The sequence below is a fragment of the Moschus berezovskii genome, chromosome 20 (genome assembly GCF_049115385.1).
Source record: "Moschus berezovskii isolate FMDL1 chromosome 20, NW_MosBer_1.0, whole genome shotgun sequence".
NCBI classification, from domain to species: domain Eukaryota; kingdom Metazoa; phylum Chordata; class Mammalia; order Artiodactyla; family Moschidae; genus Moschus; species Moschus berezovskii.
The window spans coordinates 64,799,623-64,821,645 of record NC_142479.1 but is presented as its reverse complement, the minus strand read 5'-3'; the positions used below and the strand labels follow the sequence as shown (position 1 = coordinate 64,821,645).

Below are 22,023 nucleotides of genomic sequence, written 5' to 3'. Positions count from 1 at the left end.
ACTCTGGCATCACTGCTGCTGCTGCTGCTGAGTCACTTCAGTCGTGTCCGACTCTGTGTGACCCCATAGACAGAAGCCCACCAGGCTCCCCCGTCCCTGGGATTCTCCAGGCAAGAACACAAGCTATGTGAAATAAACGTTGTTTTTTATCTATTTTTCTAAACCTGCAGAAGAGATTCAGAAACTGAATTCCAGAGTCGACCAGTATGGGCAGCTGACTTCTGATTTTGAAATATTTTGGATCTGCAAAAAAACTGCATCAACATGGACTTGCCATGTGTCCTCCACCCAGCTTCCCCTCAGGTCACCATCTCATCAACACAACACTAACGGGCAACCTGGTAAACCTACTGGAACCTCCCCAGTTTTCTTAGTAAGGCCCTTTTCTTCCCGTCCAGGGCCCAATCCAGGAGGCCCCACTGCAATCAGTCTGATCATGACCGTTCCCAGTCTGTGTTATGACCTTTTCACTTCACAGAGTATTGCTTGGTTGTTTTGTAGAATGTTCCCCAATTTGGATTTGCCTGCAGTTTTCTTCTGGTGCAACTGAGGTTGTGTATTTTTGGCAAGAATTACACAGAAAATGTGGAGAAGGAAATGGCAACCCACTCCAGTATTCTTGCCTGGGAAATCTCACGGACAGAGGAGCCTGGTGGGCTACAGTCCATGGGGTTGCAAGAGTCGGACATGACTGAGCGACTAAACAACACAAAGAATGAGGCTGAGTTCTTGATACATGACATCAGGGTCCATGATGCTGATTAGCCTTTTACTAGTGATGCTAACTTTGAACATCTGGTAGAGGTGAGTCCACAGGTTTCTGTTTTTGTGGCTGTCTGTCCCTCTGTGATTCCTAAGAATCTTGTTGGGAGATGCTCTGGGAGGATGTGGGTATCTGTTCCTCGCCATCTTTTATTATGCCCCAATTTTTGGGTCAGCGGCCAGGTGCTTCTTCTAGTTGGCTCCTGTGTCTTCCAACTTGTCCCCATCATTCTATGAGCACTTCTTCACTTCCTGCCATCACAAGACTTTCCAGGCAGGCTCACTTTGTATTTTTCCCTACCCAGCCCTGGAATCAACCATTTCCCCAAGGATCACAGGTTCCTTTTAATGGAGAATGGTATTTAGAAACCAAGCTCTGGGCATAGGATGTACTCTATAAACATTTTAAACTGGGACAGACACTACCAAACTGCCTTCTGAAATCTGGCACAAAATGCCCCCCACCAAACACTATGAGAATGTCTGCTTCTCCACAATCTCACCAACACTCTTTTTAACATTCTGGTAAGCTGTTGGCTGTCGGAGTTTGCATCTCCCTGTCCGTTAGGATTACTGGCTGTCTGTGCTTCTTCTCTGAGTTGTTCATGTCCTTTGTCCTATGTTTCCACTGCTGTTTGTCTTTTTACCAGTTGCAGCGGCTCTTCACGTATTTTGCGTCGCAATCTTTGCTTGTAAGTGCTGCAAATATTTTCTCCAACTAAACTGCCTGTTTCACTTTTTTATGAAAGCTTTTGTCACACAAAAAAGAATATAAATAATATATTTATATATATTAAGTTTATTCATACGATGTCATGTCTGTTGACTGCTTTTTTTATGACTTCTAAGTTTCTGTGACTTGCTTAGGAAGTAGTGTTCCTTTCTCCATAAAATTAGAAAAATATTCATTTAAAAAATTACATATATGTGCATATATGTATATATTTATGTATTTATATGTCATTTTACACTTAAAGAAATAAAACAAAAAACTCCAGATGGGTTACAGGTCAAAGTGTATATACATAAATAAGCTACACTTTGGCCTAATCCATCTGGAGTTCTTTTGGTTTGATTTTTCAAGTGTAGAATGACAAAGGGAATCTAAATAGTTTCTGGGAATCAACTGTCATCACTGTTCACTGAAAAGCACATCCTTTCCCCAGTGATCTAAAATATCATACGATCCTGACGAGGGAGTGACTGAGAGTACAGGCGCAGGGGTCAGCCACTGGGGTTACAGTCCTGGCTCCACTGCCCACTAGCTACTTACTTACTTTCTCCTTGACTTTTACTTTTCTTATCTAAGACATGGAGGAAATTTTCCCACTTCATTGGGTTACTGTTCAGTTCAGTTCAGTCGCTCAGTCGTGTCCGACTCTTTGAGATTCCATGAATCACTGTAAAAATGCTTAAAATAATGAGGACACCTATTAAACACTTAATACACATTAGCTATTATTATAAACTAAATTTGGATGCAAACATCAGTGTGTCTAGCCAGTGTTGTCCAAAAAACACATAATATGAGCCAAATATGTATTTTAAAATTTTCTAGCAGCCACAGTAAACAGGGTCTTCCCTGGTAGCTCAGCTGGTAAAGAATCTGCCTGCAATGCGGGAGACCTGGGTTCAATCTCTGGGCTGGGAAGATCCCCTGGAGAAGGGAACGGCTACTCACTCCAGTATTCTGGCCTGGAGAATTCCATGGACTCTGTAGTCCATGGGGTCGCAAAGAGTCAGACACAACTGAGCGACTTTCACTTACACTTACTTACTTACACAGTAAACAACTAAAAGGTAAATGGTAAAAATTAACCTAATAATAAGTTTTATTTAAACCAATATATCTAAAACATTATCATTTCTACATATAATCAATATAATAAATATTCTGCCTTTTTTTGGTACTAAGGTTTCAAAATCCTGGATTTGTTTTACACTTAGAACATACTTCAAGAACTCAATAGTGGTTATCACGTGAGACAATGCAGGGCTAGACTAGTTTATGACTTAGTCGTATAATATATTGTCACAACAATATGACACATATACCTACAAGAAAAACACTGAAAGAACTGATCAGCCATCCATGACCGTAAAACATCTTTTGACAAACTAGAAACAGGACGAATTTTTTTTTCAACATGATAAAATGTATTTACAACTCACAGTAAATGTTATAGTTTGTGGGGAAATGCTGAAAGCTTTTCCCTTAAGATGGGGAAGATATGAAGGGTGTCCACGCTCAGCAACTTCACTGGTACTGTGCTGGAGGGTTTTCTAGCCCAATCTTCTCAGTCAGGATGCCCCAGCAGAAATGGGCCCAAATGCTCTAGCCAATGAAACGGGGCAAGGAAAAGGGCACAAAGATTGTAAAGAATAAAAAAAAAAAGGAAATGATTATCTCACTGGTGGATTGACTATCCACATAGAAAAGGTAAAAAAACAAACAAACCTAAACTGTTAGAATTAAATTGTTGTTTAGTCGCTAAGTCCTATACAACTCTTTTGTGAACCCCTGGACTGTAGCCCACCAGGTTCCTCTGTCCATGGGATTTCCCAGGCAAGAATACTCTGGAGTGGGTTGCCATTTCCTTCTCCAGGGGATCTTCCTGACGCAGGGATTGAACCCACGTACCCTGTGCTGGCAGGTGGGTCCTTTACCATGAGCCACCAGCAAAGCCCACAAATTAACACTTGGTGATAAATCAGTTCAACAATGTGTAAGAGTTTAATGGGAAAAAAATCTAAAATTGTGTTAAGAAACTTGAAAGAGGAGACCTAAACCCATGGAGAGAGAAAGCACACTCAGGATCCAGCACTCTCAGCTGTCACTTTTCCCAGAGGATCTACAGGTTCAATAAAGACTTGTCACTGCTAAGCACAATCCCAATAGGTTTTTACTTCTTTGTTTTGGGGGTTCTGGCATGAGACAGACCATCAGAACAGAATATGAGCCAAGAAATCCTTGTAGATATAAACATTTGACAGACAGAGCTGGAAAAAAAAAAAAAATCACAGACTGAGTTTCCTATAAATGCTGCTGGCAATACATCATTCACACGAATACCAGGAAATACGAACATGAACAGTCACAGCGGCACTTGTAGCAATAACCCCCAAATGGAAACCACCTAAATGTCCAATGAAAGTGGGACAGATTTTTTTTTAATTGTGGTATATCCAAAAGATAAAACATCATATGTTTGTAAAAGTGAATATAACTATGTGAAACAAAATGGATAAATCTCACAGGCAGAATGATAAGCAAAAAAAAAAAAAGTACAGTAAAAGTCTTCAAAATCAGAGGAAAATTTTACCAGAAGAATTTTATACCAAGTCCAAAAAGTGTTAAGGACAGACCAAGACATTTTCTATCATGTGGACTCAGAACACAGACCTCCCACATATCCTTTTGAAGGAAACTTCTAGAGAATGTATTTAAGGTAAATTAAAAACAGGAAAGACACAGACCAAGGAAAAGGTGATTCAACAGAGAGGTAATCCCAAATGACTCTGGGGGGAAGTGGAAACAAAGGCCAGACAGCAGACCTAAGAGCAACTGATCTAGATTTGAGCAGAGAAATGACAGGCACAGCCCAGGGGGACACACACAACTGACTGACGCACTTAGGCAGACAAAACGCATCACAGACAGGCTTATGGCACAGCTGCCGTATTTAGAAAACAACCGATAATTTCAAAGACAGCTGGGCAAAGGGAAAAGTTGAGGCAATTAACAGCTCCAGGAAAGACAAAGAGTGGTACCAGGAAGACAGAATGATTGCAGAATACTATGTGGCTTGGCAATGTTGTGCTCAACAGAAAGTCCGCAGAGCAGGTCTGAAACTGGCCATCAAGAAGCAAGAAAAGAATACTGATAAACAGATTAAAAAACTCAAAATGGCTGCCCTTCAGGAGGAGGATCTCAAGGTGGTGCAGGGAACTGCTGCTTTTCATTTTACTGTTTTGAGTTCTGTAACACAGTTTTCTTTTTTCCAAGATGGCAAGTGTTTGCATTTGAAATTTACAAGACCAATTCTTCAAAGTCCAGCTGCTGAGCCTCCTCCCATGATCCTCTTACTGTACCTACTACACCACATATACAGGAAACAAGCTGAAGATGTTGACGCAGATTTGTGGCAGGTTTGGCTCAGACGGTAAAGCACCTGTCTGCAATGCAGGAGCCCGATCCCTGGGTCGGGAAGATCCCCTAGAGAAGGAAATGGCAACCCACTCCAGTACTCTTGCCTGGAAAATCCCATGGATGGAGGAGCCTGGGGTCGCAGAGTCGGACATGACTGAGCAACTTCACTTTCACCTTTCACTTCCCCTCTAAACATTTTATGACTCTGTGAACTAAGATTACCCTTCTCAAAGATGAGACGCGTCTGCTGAACCAGTGTACTACGGTCTCAGGTAACCACAGAGCAACCATGTTAGGTGTTCCATCAGCTCAATGCGATACTCATCACCCACCAGATGATGAATGGATGGGTTCAACGCTGTCCTGGATCAAACGGAAAATATTTATGGATCAAACAAGCCGAAGGTTTTATAGGGGACAATGGTGACTAGGCTATCAGGCAAGTTCATTCTTTAACTGTAATACATGAAAAGCACTAGCCATTGAAGACAAATTCAATTGATATTTCCAGAAATGATCTGATACTTTTACTACTTAGGGGAATATGAACAATGTCAGGGAGAATGATCAAATTAATTCACTGGGCGTTCTGTGCACTTCTAAACCAAATTCAATTAGTAGTTTTTAGAAAAAGTGGCCAGCCTTCAACAAATATGAAAACAAGTGTCACTATGGTGTGAAATTCACGTTGAGTGTGAAAGCAAAGCTCTCTGACAGCTCAAAGAATAAGGACAGGTGGGGCTGGAGAATGCAAGAGCTTGCCTGCCCGCTCTTCTTGCCTCGGACATCAACTCTGATGCACAAGTGCTACATATTCTCTTCCTGTTTCCTTCCCTCCCTTTCTGACTTACTAATTATACATCACCCCTTTTCTTCGGAAAACCACAAGACGGACGTTATAAAATCGGTGCACTCCACCCATCCTTTTACTCAGCTGACAGAGTGCAAAGTGAACCTGTGGAAAGGCACCAGGGCCCTGCTGATGAAGCCACCACGTGAGAGAGGAACAGGAGGAGACGGACCACGCTCACTCCGCGTCACAGGGCAGGGCAGAGAAGGCGGAAGGCAGTACCACACACAGCCAGTCCGAACCTCTCTTGGTGCCTGCCACTGATTCTAAAAACAAACTAAGCGGAAACCATGGTTTTGTCTAAAATCTGATCTTGTTTTAGAAGACAGGTGGTTTCAGTGAAATACAAAACAAATAAGAAAACTCTAATAATCTATCCTTGAAGGGGCATTTCTTCAAGATTTTCTTCAGGCTCTTAAACCACTGTTCTGATACCTATAAAAAGAAAAAAGCAAACCTCCTTTCCAGGCTCAAAAACATTCCTACCAGGTTCGGAGGCAGGCCCGTTTGCAGAAGCTGCCATCACCCGGAGTGGCGTCACGGGCTCAGACCACAGTCTTTCTCAGCCTGCACCCTCTGGGTCTGCCTGAGAAGGGACAGCTCTCAGGCGCCCATAAGGGCGAGCATGGGGAACAGGGTCACAGTGAGGGCGGCACAGGGAGCAACGCCAGGGGTCTCCACTCATGCGGTGGCAGGAGAATGGAGAAAAGCAGAGGGCTTTAGACCATGTTTGGAGGTGGAATGGACAGCACCATTAAGAAGCTGAATGTGGAAAAAGAGAGAAAGGGAGGAATCCGGGTTGACTTCCCAACATGCGGTTTGTACACCACGTGGGCGGACATGCTGTTTCCTAGAATGGGGACATCTGGGGGTTCTTCTGTGCCACGCTGAGCAGGAGGCCCCCTTTGGACATCTCAGTGGGGAGGGAAGAGAAATGAGGCAGTGAGCCATCTAAGCCTGAAGCTTAGAGGGGAGAAAGAAGGCTAGCAATACAGTCAGTCCTCCTAATTCAATCATCCTAGAAAGGCTCCTAGAAAAGTCACTGTTAACCCTGAACTGCCAAATACTGAACCCAGGTCCCAGGGGAATACAGGGCTAGGTTCCTGTAACCCCAGTTCCTCCATGGACCAATATGTGAGCATGTTTCAGGACACCTCACTGACAATGAACTCATACCTGAAGGAGGCTCACTGAACACACGTGTTCTTGGTGGGTATAGCACAGCTTCTTGCACTTGGAAACACCAGACAGCACTTCAGCACTGTGTGTGGGGCCATTTTAAACAGAGAAATCACCAACAGAAACACTAAAAACATGGCACTAAGCCGAGTGGATCCAGGGCCACTGCTTACCACCTGAGCACTGAAACGGAAGGCAGAAGGTCCTGGAAGCCTGTGGTTCCAAATGTTCAAAAGATCCGATTAGGGGTTAGAAAGAGAAAGAAACCTGACCTACTTTACAAATTTGCAACCTGTCCCCTGATGCCTGGTGTTAGGGGGACGCCTTCTCTTCACAAAGCCTGGTGGTTTGATCTCCAGTTTCCTCTTCCTTGCTCTATTTCCAGCAGTTCAGAACATGGCAGGAAAAGAAGAGACTGTTATTCATTGCTCTCTCTCTCTCTCACTGGAAAGGAAAGAGCTTTATCATTCGCATTTCACAGCAACTTCCATAGAACTCACCTTTAAAACGTGTCTAACTGGAGGAGAATATCATCAATTAACTGGCTTGGGATTATCAGGACAAACACTGTTGTCAGTGGTTGGTTAAGACAATGACTGACTGGTAACTATGCAAAAGCCTATCAGTGAGCTTGTTAACACTGACCAAGTAAACGGAGGCGATGTCACAAACATCTTATCACAAAGTGATGGCACAGATTGAATCCTATATTGAAAATGTAAAATGTCTAATTAAATAAAACACTAAAGGATATTCTGTAGAGTACAAAACTTCTTATTTAGTAAAAGACAGTCTGGCCAAAAAAGTCATGTATGATGGTCGGGAAACAAGACATCCAAAGATACATCAAGGAAAAGAGTACACGCAGGGGTTACCCAGTCTCCCCAAAGTTTACTCCTCCTTCCAGAAGCCTCCAGGCATGAACCTGAGGGAGCTGGGTGATGAGTCACTAGGAGCATGAGGACATGGGGGCCAAGCCTCTCATCCCACCCCACAGGCTGACAGACTGCAAACCAAGGCTCAGAGGGCTGCTGGCACCCCTTGTTCCTCACATGGGGTTTACACAATGACCCAAGGGAATCCTACACATCCCAACCATTAAATTAAGCAGTACTAACAATCAAGACAGAAAACGGTACATAATAAGGTACTAAGTGGACTAAATCGCTGGCTCGCCATGTTGCAATTATGAAAGGACCAATTTCCCAGCTCTAAGTCAAATTACTTTTAACTTCCACCATCTAACTCATCTGGGGACATAACTCACTGATTCTTTAGAATAATCTTTAATTAATACCTTGATTCCAAAGTAGAAAACTTTCTGCCTGGTAGTTCAAATGCCAAAAACCCCTAAACAACAGAATTGTTCTAAAAAGATTTTACAGAATAATTCCTTTAAAAATAAACATTAACTCCCATTCCCCTCTTTTTAAAAGATTTACACTTTGAGTGGCAGTGGCACAAGCAAGTCAGTGGGTGGCAAAGGCCTGACTGGTAACTTGAGAGGGCACCCATCCTCTGGCTGCACAGGAAGAAGGAATAAAGTGACCATCAAAGGTGTGTCCACGTTGTGTTCGTCTCACAAACATCATGGACAAAAGCCACGAGCTACCGGGAAGCAGCTTACCTGGATACACAGAGCAGCTCTGCAAAGCAAGCACACGATAGAGAGACCCTTCCTGAAGGCTGCCCCTGCCCCACTCTGACTCTGCTGTGCTCTTCATCTGCCCACCCCCAAGAATTTATACTTAGAAATTTTTGTACGAAGCCTTCTCTTCAATTTGAAGGAAGCACAGAATTGTGTACAAGAACAGAAAAAAATAGTATCATTTACTTTGTGATTGCTTCAAGTTTTATTGTCACTGTTTTTTCTAGGAAAATCCAGTATTTTTTGATTGATGCAAAATGATAACATATTAAAACATGTTAACTGATTTGCATATAAACTTACATTAAATAAAAGCTGTTCTGAGACATTTTAAACTAGTTACATACTATTTGTACATACCATTCCTTATATAAAGTACCATTTTACATAAAATAAAACATTTTTTAGGAGAAAAGGAAAGTCCTACCATACAACCCAGCCATTCCATCCACGGGTATTAATCCAAAAGAAATGAAACACATCCACACAATGACTTTACAGGATGGCCTCAAACCAGAAACAATGTACACGATCAGGACAGGTGACTGGATAAATACAAACAGGTGACTGGATAAATACAGACAGTGGAACACCACTCAGCAGTAAAGAGAAAAGACGGACATCCCAACAACGACCTCAATCGCTTCATGCTGAGGGAGGGCCAGACACAGTAGAGGATACGTTGTATGATTCCATTTATACAAAATTCTGGGGGACATAAACTAATCTGTAGGGACAAAAAGATCCAGGGTGCCTAGGGTGGAGGGAGGGATGGGCTGCAAATGAACCTGAAGAACCTTTTCAAAGAAATGTTCTGTATCTTGACTGTAATGGCAGTTTCAACGGTGTATAAATCTGCCAAATATATCTCATCAGACTGTACTTCAAATGGATAGTTTACCGTATATAAATTATACCTCAATAATTTTTTTAAAAACTACAATAAGGGGGAACCAGAAGAGTTTTTAGCAAAAAGATAAATGGAAATGAATGTGTTTATTATCGCTAAGTAAGATGTTTCAACATCACCTTTGGTACCCTAGCATCTGTGGCGGCCCTACCAAGCCCTCCAGTGTGTCCACTGATGACAGCCATCATTTCACTCTCCAGGCTCCTGCTGTGTGTCGCCCCGACTGAGGGACATAGAGCGTCTCACTAGACCTTTCACGATGACCTGCAAGGCAGGTGAGACTGTGTCTTTACCCCAAGTCTGTGCCCCTGAGAGAAGACAAGATAATTTGCCCAAGCCACAAGGTGGCCTTGGGCCAAAGGGTAAATATTAAGGCTGATAGATGAAAGATCCATGACAATGCCTTTTGCTCTTTTTCTCTTTTTGGCCATGCCATGTGGCTTGTGGGATCTTAGTTCCCCAATCAGGGATCAGACCCAGACCCCTGGCAGTGAAGGCACAGAGTCCTAATCACTGGACCGCCAGGGAATTCCCAGTCAGTGCACTTTGGAAAGAGTAGTAAGACACAAAGTTATCAAGCCAAGTTTAAGCTTCTTTCCACCAGGAAGTCCCTAAACAGGCACTGTTCTCCCTAGCCTCACATAAAAGGATTCCAAAACCTATCTGTTCAGGATTAAATCATGGATTGTGTGTAGACTCACTTTCAAAAGTCTTTAACACGATTTGTGGATGCAGATGTCTTATAAAAAGGCCTTGTCAGTTGCAAGGGGACACAGGAGTGCTGAAAAGCCAGGAACACAAAGTTCAACTGCTGGCCTGTGTCTCATAAACACAGGGTGGGAAGCAGATGATTCTTACCCTTACTTACGTCTTAAGAAACCTTTATCTGAACATCCACATACAGTTGGATGAAACACACACTATCCAGAAAAAACAGCTCCTTTCCTTGCTTAAAGGTCAAAGTTCTCCTTCCATCTAGAATGCCAGGTCCCTGAGATTTCACATCTAAATCCCAAAACTCACAGAGTGCCCAGCTTCTAGTTTGTCCTCAATAAATATCTGTTGACTAAATTAACAAGAAATGACCTGGGAAAGAAGCTGCTATAAATCTCATTCTGATTTATACAAACACTAGGGCAAGGTCTTAGAATAAAGCTACCCTACTAACACTAAGAAGGGAGAGAAAATATTTAAAAGTTACATTAAAAAACAATTCAGTGTTTAGAAGGATAAATTAACAAATATCATCATATACTAGTGTGAAATGTAAACGTGACAGAACTTTCTGGAAAATCACTTGGCAGTACATATCAAGAGACTAAAGAATAGTTTTTAGTCACTGACGTACTGATTTCACTTACAGAAGTCTAGCCTAAGAAAACAGAAATGTGGGCAAAGCTTTACCAACAATGATGTTACAGGGTTAACTTGTTACAGAACAGAGAGGAAACTTCTAAATGACCAACAAGAAAGGACAAGTAATCAAATCATGGTGCAATCATACTGCACAGCCTCGGGCAGAGTCAGGCCACCATGGGGCCTGAGCATCTTTGCACACACTCTGTCACAGCTGGTCGGCCAAGGAGGCCACAGTGTGACCATGTGGCTCCCAGGGAGGGCTGGTTTGTCTGCTGTGGAAGGTGCTAAGGTTCCTCAGCTGGAGACTAACCCAGTTCAAGCGTGGTGATCATCTGGGCTCACCTTGTCACCCCGTGGGCCTTGGTGTTGGGGAAGCAGCACTTCCAGCCTGGGTTCCAGTTTCTGCTGGGCTCCACGTGACAAACTGTCTGACCCAGTGAGGCCTGCTCCCTGCCTCCAGCCACCATGGAGCCGAGGGGAGACAGCTAGCTGCTGGCACCCCCTTTGGAGTCTTGCTTCTCCTGCCATCCCTGTGAGGATGGGGTCACCCATCTACCCCGGCAGATGCCACCAAAAAACTCATCCATATATACATTTTAAGGGCAGAGAAAAATATTTATCTTTCTTAAAAAAGCTACAAAACATTCCACAGAACAACTGGAACTAATCTTTGAACTTTTTGTTGTTATCACTGTTGTAAATAAAATCCACACATAAAATCCCCAAGCTTCAGTTGATCCAGTAATTTCAAATTTCTCCTTATCAAATTTTATACTTCACTTTTCCCCCAGCTGTTTTATGTAAATTACTTTCACATGCATTGTCTTATTTGACCTTGCAACAACTCTGCAGGGCAGGTAGAAAAGATACCATTGTCTACATTTTCAGGGGCCTTGGTGATGCCAAGTGACTTGCCCAAGATCAAAGGGCCCTTAGAGACAGTACCAGACCCAGAAGCCAGGCTCCACACCCAGTGCTCTCTCTACCTAGCCACCTGCTCAGCACTCTATAACCCGACTGCTGAACTGTGATCAACGGAGTGGATGCCCTCCCCCTCCTCTCTGCTAATCCACTTCCCTTCAAGGTGGGAACTTTTCTGGGCAGCTGCTCTGTCTTCTATTTCACTGATTTCTGCTCTTTTATATCTTCCTTCTGCTTGCTTTGATTTCATTTTCTCTTTTTTGCTAATCTCTTAAGATGGAAGCTGAAGTTTAAGCTTATTTTTTAAATCCTACATTTTCCAAGAAGGACTTAAGGTCGGTGGGCATATAGGAATATACATTAAAACAAAAAAAAAAAGACTGAAAGGAAACTGCACCAAAATGTTTGTGGTGATGGGTCCACAGGAGTTTGTTACACTCTTCCATCCACTTCTGCGTGTGTTTTAAAATTTTCCACAATGTTAACTTTTCAAAGCTTGTCCAAGTGCTACAGTAAGGACATTACAATTACAGCCAGCCTAGCATAGCCAGACTATCCACCAACGCCCGAGGAGAGGCTGAGAGCCACTCGGAAGCTGCTCTGGCAGGTGACTGGGCCTCAGCCCTTCCGCAGGCCTCACATGCCTGGCAATCCACGTCCCAAGAGAGAGGGGAAGGCTCTTTTCAGGTCACTTCCTCTGCTCTGCAGATCAGGACTCCAGGATGGCACCTGCCCAGCAGCTGCCCAGTAACTGAGCAACACACAGGGAAGGTGTCTTTCTAAAAGGAGCAAAAACTAAAACCACACAGACACTTGAGGAAGTCGAAGCAGGGAGGCAGATGAACTTGGTAGCTATTATAAAGGAGTAAAAATAAAACCCAAGCTTGGTTATTTTTTGATTCTTTGATCCGCAAAGCCTTTTCTTACGGACCTCTGCTTGAAAGCTCAAAACCCTCTAAGGGGAATTCTGAATGGCCTAAAGCAAAACCACATCAATTAGATGGTTACAGTTGGGAAAAAATGCATTCAACACTCAATCAACCCTTCCTATAATCCTGGACACAAATCCCCACACCATCATTTCAAACAAACACACGAAATGAAGGGAACCATCTCTAACCCAAGACAGGACCAAGCAACATGACCCCGAAGAGAGCAGCACAAGCTTCCCAAGAACTGGTCTTCTATCTGGGCTCCTGAATTCAGGTGCTTTGAGAATACACGTGTACACGTGTGCACATGTGTGTGTATCTGTACTCATTCTCTCATTCCTGGATCCTACCCTGAAGGACCCTGGTTCATTAGCCATGGCTAGAGCAGGGTCCCAGAGCAAATTGCTTTTTAAAATGACCCATACAATTCTATAGATAAGCCAGGTATGGGAAGCACTATTCTAACCCCTATTTACTAGATTCCCAACTTCATGTGGGCAGGTAAACAAGCAACTTTTTAAATTTCAGTCTGACTCCTGCAGTAACTTGGAAGCACACATTCTTCCTCACGTGGTCTCCTACATGTGAGATCCCCTGACTTTCGCATCCAAGGGGTTCGAAGGTTCTTATTTTCTCCAAGCTGCAGATCTCCAAGAGCAATTCAGTCTCACAAGGACTGTTTTCTTCACTTCTGCTGCACAGGCAGGAATCGGGAGATGATGTGCAACAGATTTTTGTGTGGAAATCAACTGACCTTGGAAGTAACACAGAGAACTAAAATCATGCAAACTTCCTAGAACCTCACACTATAACACTTTAAAAGTCAAAAGTGACTTTAACTATAGGCTTTTCTCTATCAATCACATTTTTACTAGAATGATAAGTTGCTGTGCTGTGCTGAGTCGCTCAGCCGTGTCTGACTCCTTGTGACCTCACAGACTGTAGTCCGCCAGGCTCCTCTGTCCAAGGGGATTCTCCAAGCAAGAATACTGGAGTGGATTGCCATGCCCTCCTCCAGGGGATCTTCCCAATCCAGAGATCAAACCCAGGTCTTCCGCACTGTAGGTGGATTCTTTACCATCTGAGCTACCAGGTAAGCTCAAAAATACCGGAGTGGGTAACCTATCCCTTCTGCAGGAGAACTTCTGGATCCAGGAATCGAACTGGGGTCCCCTGCATTGCAGGTGGATTCTTTATCAGCTTAGCTACCCAGGAAGTCCATAAATATATGTTACTTCTCTAATTTTTTAAAGTAGAAATTGAAATTCCTCTTATTAAAAAAGTTGTTTGTATACATATTTGTATGTTTGAGAAAATGAAAGATAAACAACAAGATCAAAATAGGGAAAGAACAGTAGTATTTAGCCAAAAATTCAGTTCCGTAGGAAATTAAACCAAATGAGCCTTTAACATGAATTTGTGAAAGAGTGTCACACCTCGCCTGCTTCCTCTACACGAGATGCCCATCATGTGACACGAAAAACAAAGGCAGGTGTCTGGAAAAATAATCACCAAAGTCATGTCAAGATCTTCTACAACAAGGAACTCCTTTTTCCTAACAAGCTCCATTGTTCAGGGATGTTTTCATTACCTGAAACCCAAAAAAAAAAAAATTCTTTTTCCTACCAAATTAAGTATCAACACAAAAACATTCAAGAACAGGCAGCAACTACGAAGACATTCTCTGTTCTAGCAATCTGATGACAAACAGGGCTGCTGAGGAGCAGAAAAAGGCCACACAAGCCAGAGTCCGCTGCTGCTCCACATGTGTGCTGCCTCTGCAGGAGGAAGGCTCTTCCAGGACGAGAAACGCTGACAGCAGTTAGGAAAGGCCCACACAATGCTGAGGTCCTTTCCATCTATATGGAACATCCCTCAGGGAGAAAAAGGCCCCGCCTCACAAGAAACAGCCAAGGAACAAAATCGCTAGGGTGATCTGGTCTGTAGAACAGATCCCAAATCTGTGGATCTGATAAATTCCATGGTGAAGGGGAATTAACACTGCAGATGGAATTAAGGTTGCTAATCAGCTGATCAGAGATTATCCTGGATTATCTGGGTAGGCACAATATGATCACAAGATTGCTTGAAAGTGGAAGTGGGGGTAAAAATGAGGAAGTGGGGCAGAGTCAGCATCAGAGGGATGAGATGTGAGAAAGCCTTGATCACTCACTGCTGGTTTTAAGGCTGTAATGAGAGGAATAAGGGAACAAAATGAATGAAAAAGATGTAACAGGGCCACGAGCCAAGGAATGCAGATGGCTTCTACAGGGTGGAAAAGGCAAGGACATGGCTTCTCCCCTGGAGCCTCCAGAAGAAACAAAGCTGACACCCTGATTTTAGCCCTGAGACCCATTCCAGACTGTGACCCCCAGGACAACAAAACAAATTAGCATGGTTTTAAGCCACTCAATTCATGATACTCTGTTACAATAGCCATAAAAAACTAATACAGTGAAGCCACTTCTTTTGTCTACCATGCGGACAGCGTGTGCAGAAAAGATCCAAGTCAAAGCAGCATCCTACTAACATGTCCAGTTGTCTTCCTGATTTTTTAAATCACATACAAAAAAGCAATTACCAATTTTTAATCCCTGTCACTTAAACCACTAAGCTACTAATGACTCAGTGGGTAAAGAACCTGCCTGCAAAGCAGGAGACACAGGAGATGCGGATTTTACCCCTGGGTCAGGAAGATCCCCTGGAAAAGGAAATGGCAACCCACTCCAGTATTTTTGCCTGGAGAATCCCATGGTCAGAGGAGCCTGGCAGGCTACAGTGCCAAAGGTCACAAAGAGTTGGACATGACTGAGTGACTAAGCACCTTGCACACCAATCCTTGTCAAGATGCATACATCTGTCAAACACCTTAATACTTCCTAACTCACACCAGAAATCACCTCACTGGGGGTGATAGTAGCCCTCTTAAAGGATTTTCTTGCCACACTCATCTTTCAAGAATAGAATAATCATACGCTTTGTCCAAATTTCCCTTTTTTAAGATTTGTACTGAAATCTCTGAATGCATAGAAACCGTACTCTAACCCTCCCAGCAAGCCGGCAGTGAGAAACTTCCTAACTGGTTAGCACCATAACCAGCTGCAGAGAGAATCAAGCCCCCAAATAAACCACAAAACACAGAAGAAGGAAACGGGACAGCGCACATGTGAGCTAAGAGGGCTAAATTCTAACTTCAACAGCCTGCAAGTTGACAGGAACAATCCTGGCCCCTACACTGGGAATGCAGTCTTAGCTGCTGGACCACTAGCAAGTCCCCCTGAAACACGGTCCTCGTGCAGGCACTTCCACAGCTGGGCTGAGAGCAGTCAAATGACCAAAGGCTGGCTTTAAAAACTTCTTCACAAACGCCATCATAAATCAGCATGCTCGCTTAGGAATCTAGGCCCCAAAGTCTTTTCCAGCCCGCAGAGCTAAGTCTTGCATCAGAACCCTTGGTGATCCCTCCAGGGGACGGTCTAACAGACAGCCCCTGACAGGAGGCATACCGATGAAGTTAAGAGTGGTGAGATGGATGCTGGATGAATGGCAACACTGCCCTTCTCATGAAGAAACACTGTGCCTCCACAGCAGTCTCCTGTTTCATTGCTGAGTTTCCTCTCTCAGCACCTTCCTCTGTTTCATCGTAAACGGTGAGAGGTGAAGAGCCACACCAGAGGGCCCTGGAAGTGGTGGGCAGGCCAGCTTCGGGACAGATCTGTAGGAGGCAGGACTCCTGTATTAACCTTCACCTGGTTACCTGGCCTTCCCACATAAACTCTGGTTGCCCAACCACAAGACAGGTCTGGCTCCAGGGAATCCTCAAAGGCCAGGAGCGTCATTCCTGTCGCCACACCAGCCCCCATTCACCAAAGGCCAGCACAACCCAGGAGACAAGAAAGAGAGGGGCTTTACTGTACAATCCGACAAACCCCTCAAATCTCAACCCTAACAGGAGCGACAGGCTCTTTCAATATTAATCTGTTCAATAACCTGTAACATAGGTTTTAACCAAAAAAGTAAACGAAATGTATCAAGACATGGAATCATGGAATTGGAACTCCTAATTCCAAGAGAAAGTTTAGAAAAGATATGTAAAAGTAAAGACAGGGGTGTGAAATAATAGGAAATAAAAATAAGCAGGATATTTGGAGCAACATGGATGGGCCCAGAGACTAACATACTAAGTGAAGTCAGTTAGACAAGTATCATAATTATCACTTATTTGTGGAACTTAAAAAGTAATACAAGTAAACTTACTTATAAAACAGAAAGACTCACAGAAAACAAACATATGGTTACCAAAGGGGAAGGGGGCAGAGGGATAAATCAGGCATTTGGGATTAATATATACACGCTACTGTATATAAAACAGATGACCAATAAGGACCTACTGTATAGCACAGGGAACTATATTCAATATCTTATAATAATCTATAATGGAAAAGAAGGTGAAAAAGAATATACATACAAATGTACGTATAACTTAACTGAGATGTTGGAGAAGACTCTTAAGAGTTCCTTGGACTGTAAGGAGATCAAGCCAGTCAATCCTAAAGGAAATCAACCCTGAATATTCATTGGAAGGACTGACACGGAAGCTGAAACTCCAATACTCTGGCCACCTGATGCAAGAGCTGACTCACTGGAAAAGACCTTGACGCTGGGAAAGACTGAGGGCAGGAGGAGAAGGGGGCGACATAGGAGAGGTGTTTGGATGGCATCACCAACTCAATCCACATGGGTAAACTCTGGGAGATAGGGAAGGACAGGGAAGCCTGGCATGCTGCAGTCCACAGGGTCGCAAAGAAGTGAACACGTCTGAGCGACTGAACAACAATAACCGAAATCACTCTGCTGTATAATGAAACTAACACACTGGAAATCAACTATGCTTCAATTAAAAAAACAGAACGGGCAGGCCGTGCGGCACAAGTCGTGAGCACAGGGCTCTGAAGTCTGAGAAACCTGCTTCCAATACCAGCTGTACAGCTTGTCAGTCAGGTCACCTATTATAAATAAATCTCTCACCTCTATCTCCTCACCTGTTACGTGGGCGCGGCCACTACCTCCCACCGGGGATTACTGTCAGAACTAACGAAAAATGTATGAAAAACGTTCAGCAGTGAATTGAACGCACAGCACACAGTTACCTGCTGGAGGTACAGTGGTAACACCTGGTCTGTGATGCTCCCACCTCATTGGATCCCAAGGTTAGGTGTTTTACTCAAAAGTATCTCTTACCCAAAACACACTGAAGACTGGAACCCTCCGGGCTCAAACAGCATTTATGATGTCTCCATCAGAGCATCTGTCAGATATTCATATATTCTGACTGAAAATTTTCAACTCGTCACCTACCCTGCACTTTGAGTTTCTTGAAAACAGGGCCCATCTTTTAAAATTCTTCATAGCCTTGGCATCAAGCACATGCGTAACACAGATAATGAAAAATGGGATGGATCGATGGTTGAAAAACTATTTAGAAGGCAAGAAAGACAAAGCAATCAAACATTTTTTTCAAGCCTCAGTAACTGAAGTGATAAGAAAATGGGGATAAAAATAGATTAAAAAAAAGAGTCTGGAAGGGAGAGTAAGACAGGAGAGAGGCAGAAGGCTGCGTTCCGATGCTGAATTCGAATGATGATAGGATACCCAGAGGGAAACATCGAGCAGGCAGCCGGAAATGCAAGAATACAGCTAAAAATCAAAACGTTCTCAATTTCAATTACTAGGGCTGTTGGAAACAGTATTTCAGGAAAGCAGAGATCATAATAGAACGTAATTTAAGCTAAAAAGGTTGCAAAAACACATGCAGTCCTGCAGCTGCTGTGTACAAAAGCCTCAACAGACAAAATGAAATATGAGTCCCATCCTACATGGCATTCACAGCACAGTCTATGAATACCTTAATCCAAGGCTGGTTCAGAGTAGTTTTCAAAAAAGAGTCTGCAAACAGTCTTAAGTCTCCCCAAATTAAAAACAAGTCTCTCCATTCTGCACTGCTTTCCAGCTGCTGCCCCCTCTCTCTCGTTTCCTATAAAGAGCCATCTATACACACAATACAACTGCGCAGTCTCTGTCTCCTTTCCGGGCCACTTTCTTTGCCCAGCCCTTCAATGGGGACACGTCCACGATGATGTCCCTGGACCTCTTCTCAGCATTTCACACAACCCCCTCCCCGCTTCCACTCCCACTCGTGTGTTGGTTAATTCCCTGAGTGCCGGTTCCAAATCTAGCTGCCTAAATGGACCAGGGGACGGTCTGTACAGGCCTCAAGACCCCACTCGGTGTGTCCTCACCTGAGCTCCTGTGTTCAACTCTACACAGTCTACACGCTCTGTACGCCACTGGTCTCCCCAGGCCCATTCGGCTTCCTTACCTTCCTTCGATGCTCCGTCTCTCCCCAGCTCCGGCAACCACATCCTATTGACTTCAGGTCCTCACTCAGTCTTGTGGTTGTTCGCCCCTTCCCCCCACCCCTACTGCCTTAACTCAGGCCCCATCCTCTCCTCGACCTGGACGCCTGCAACAGCTCCCAGAAGGACTCCGGCTGCACCGCACCACAGGGGATCTCTCTGATGCAAAATAATCAGCTGGACACAGCCCAGCCTGACCCCCTCCACAGATCTCTGTGGCACAGAGAGGAAAGTCCCGGGTTCTATGCAGGAGCCCATCCAAGCACACAGAGCCACCGGCAGCTCCCCAAAGGGGTTGGAATCTCCAGCCACGCTGGTTCATTCTTGGCCTGAAATGGATGTCTTTGCCATATTTGCCTAGTTGACACCAACTCATCTTTCAAAGTCCAGCCCACATGTCAGCTCCTGCATGAACTGTCTTCTGCCCTGTCCAGTTCGACCCCAGCTCCAAGCAGAGCTGCTCTCCTCTCCGTGCCTACGTTTTCCTGCACACTTGCCACACCCACTCTGACACTCCCCTTCACAGCCTCCTTCTACATCTGTCTCTTCCTGCTTGGCTCCAAGCATCTGTGATTGCAAGGGCTGTACGATGTGGTCACGAGTGCCTGCTGACTGAGTAAGCCTTTACAAACTGCTCACAGAGCCCAAACCAGTGTCAGGACCACTGGAGGGGGAAGTTTTTCTAATAGCATTAAACGTATTCCACCTTTTATACCCAACTTTAATAATTACAATGTAGACTGCAACAATGTCAGATTAAGGAATGTTTTTGAAAGAGAAATCTTTTTTTTTTGGGTCTCGCAGCTTGCGGAAGCTTAGTTTCCCAACTGGGGATGGAACCTGGGCCCTGGGCAGTGAGAGCTCGGAACTATCAAGGAATCCCCATTGAATCCTTCCTGAAGACTTAAAAAAAAGAGAGAGAGAGAGGTGGAAGACACAGAAAGCACCCGGCTAAGGGAGGTGACACCCTGACCCTTGCTAAAGGAGCCAGGCCTCACAGGAAGCAGCTCTCAACCATCTCACCGCCACAGCAGCAGGAAGACACAGGCTCGCGCCACCATGGATAATGAAGAGTAGCAAAAATCCCCTACAGCCTTCACCCTATATTACGTGTTTGGTTTTTTGTTTTGTCCACGCAAAGAGAGAAGCAAAACAACATCACCAGCAGTTTCAGAGGATGTGGGATTCAATTCTTAAAACATTTCTAAATAATTTTCCACCTCCTCCAGGCCTCTTATTGCAACTGAAACTGAGCAACAATAATTAGACAGTTGAGAGGCTGTGTGGCAATGGAGCAGATGGACAGGTTCCGGCAAGTTACTTTTCCTTCGGAGCCCCCAGCCCACGACTTAGTCTTGGAGGGTGAGCAGGAAAAGGGCAGAGAGGAGCTCCACTGGCAACACGGTTCTCAGGCTCAAGCTTTCCACCCTCTGCCTCACCGTCTCTGTCACGCACATCCCCACTCTCCTCCCCCACCAAGTGACCTACACGTTTGCTCTCACCCTTGTAATGAGAAGGCGTCCTCCTTCGAGTTCATACTGGACAACTACCTAATTCTGAAGGCATGAAATACACAAGAAAAAACTCTGTTCAGCAAAATGGCTTTTGACTAACACAGGACTCTCAGAAAGGGGCAAGTATGTGTCCTAAGATCCCACAGACTGAACTATTTATAACTGTCACCCAAACCAATAAAAACTACAGAACTCACAGTTTTCTCCCCTAAAGGAAACATTTTGTATTTGGCCAGAAGACAATATATGGGTTGAAAGTGAAAGTCGCTCAGTCGTGTCCAACTCTTTGCGAACCCATGGACTATAAATCCATGGAATTCTCCAAGCCAGAATACTGGAGTGGGTAGCCTTTTCCCTTCTCCAGGAGATCTTTCCAACCCAGGGATCGAACCCAGGTCTCCTGCGTTGCAGGTGGATTCTTTACCAGCTGAGCCACAAGGGAAGCCCTGGTAAAGAATTTGCCTGCAATGCGGGAGACCTGGGTTCGATCCCTGGGTTGGGAAGATCCCCTGGAGAAGGGAAAGGTTACCCACTCCAGTCTTTTGGCCTGGAGAATTTCATGGACTGTATATGGGTTGAGAGATCCTCAATTTTTAAGAGAAAAACAAAGGAAAAGTAAATAAGCGACTGCTACAAATGGTCAAAATCCGACCCCAACTCCAGTCAAATCCAAGTATCTATTTTCCCCATGCTTAAAACATCAGAGTGAGAAAAACATAAATCTGTTGATTTAATAGAGGCCTTAAATAAGAAGTTAATCTCAGTTAAAGCGATGAACCATCTTACATGAACAGTCATAATACAGGTCATAATACACAAATAGACAAAAGAAATTTTTTTAACCTAGCTAGTAATCAACAGATCTAATGAGGAACCATTTTTTAACCATTAAATTAGTTTTCTTTAAAAAAGCTTTCATATGCTAATCCTCACCAGTGGCACACTTTTAGTGATACTGGAACACATACCCCCATACGTCGCTAAGAACAGGGTATACAGCCTTTTGAAAAAGCAAACTGACACCACCCATCAAGAATTCCCAAAATGTTTATATCCTCTGACATGTTAATGTCACCCCTGGAAATCTACCTTATAGACCACAAAATGTGTAATTATGGTAACCTTGTGTTCCAGATTTTCTAAGAAAGCCCTGACTTTATGTAATTGTATCCTTTTCAATAAATGCAAATCACTAAGAGTGGAACTACATTTGGGAACAATGAAAATCATCAATATCATAGAAAAAAGAAGAAAACTGGTTTGGCATAGGGTCAAGCACATTCATAGAAGTGTTATAGTTTCTGTTTGGGATGGGGGGAAGAGAAATGTTAACTTTTGTCACATAGAAACTGGCTATTATTCCCTCAAGAGTCACTGAGCTG

At 43.9% G+C, this 22,023-nt stretch overlaps 1 protein-coding gene across 2 annotated transcripts in view; it reads right to left on the bottom strand.

The window, feature by feature from the left end:
• Positions 1-22,023, bottom strand: part of CYTH1 (cytohesin 1) — a 75,002-nt gene that overhangs the window by 49,079 nt on the left and 3,900 nt on the right. The window contains exon 1 of one of the 2 annotated variants that reach the window (XM_088829280.1): positions 19,091-19,148. The exons of the other annotated variant lie outside the window; for it this stretch is intronic. Within the exon in view, the coding sequence (XP_088685406.1) occupies positions 19,091-19,133 (43 nt within the window). The 5' untranslated portion in view covers positions 19,134-19,148. Of the gene's footprint in view, positions 1-19,090; positions 19,149-22,023 lie in introns of those variants that run through there. 2 annotated transcript variants of the gene reach the window in all.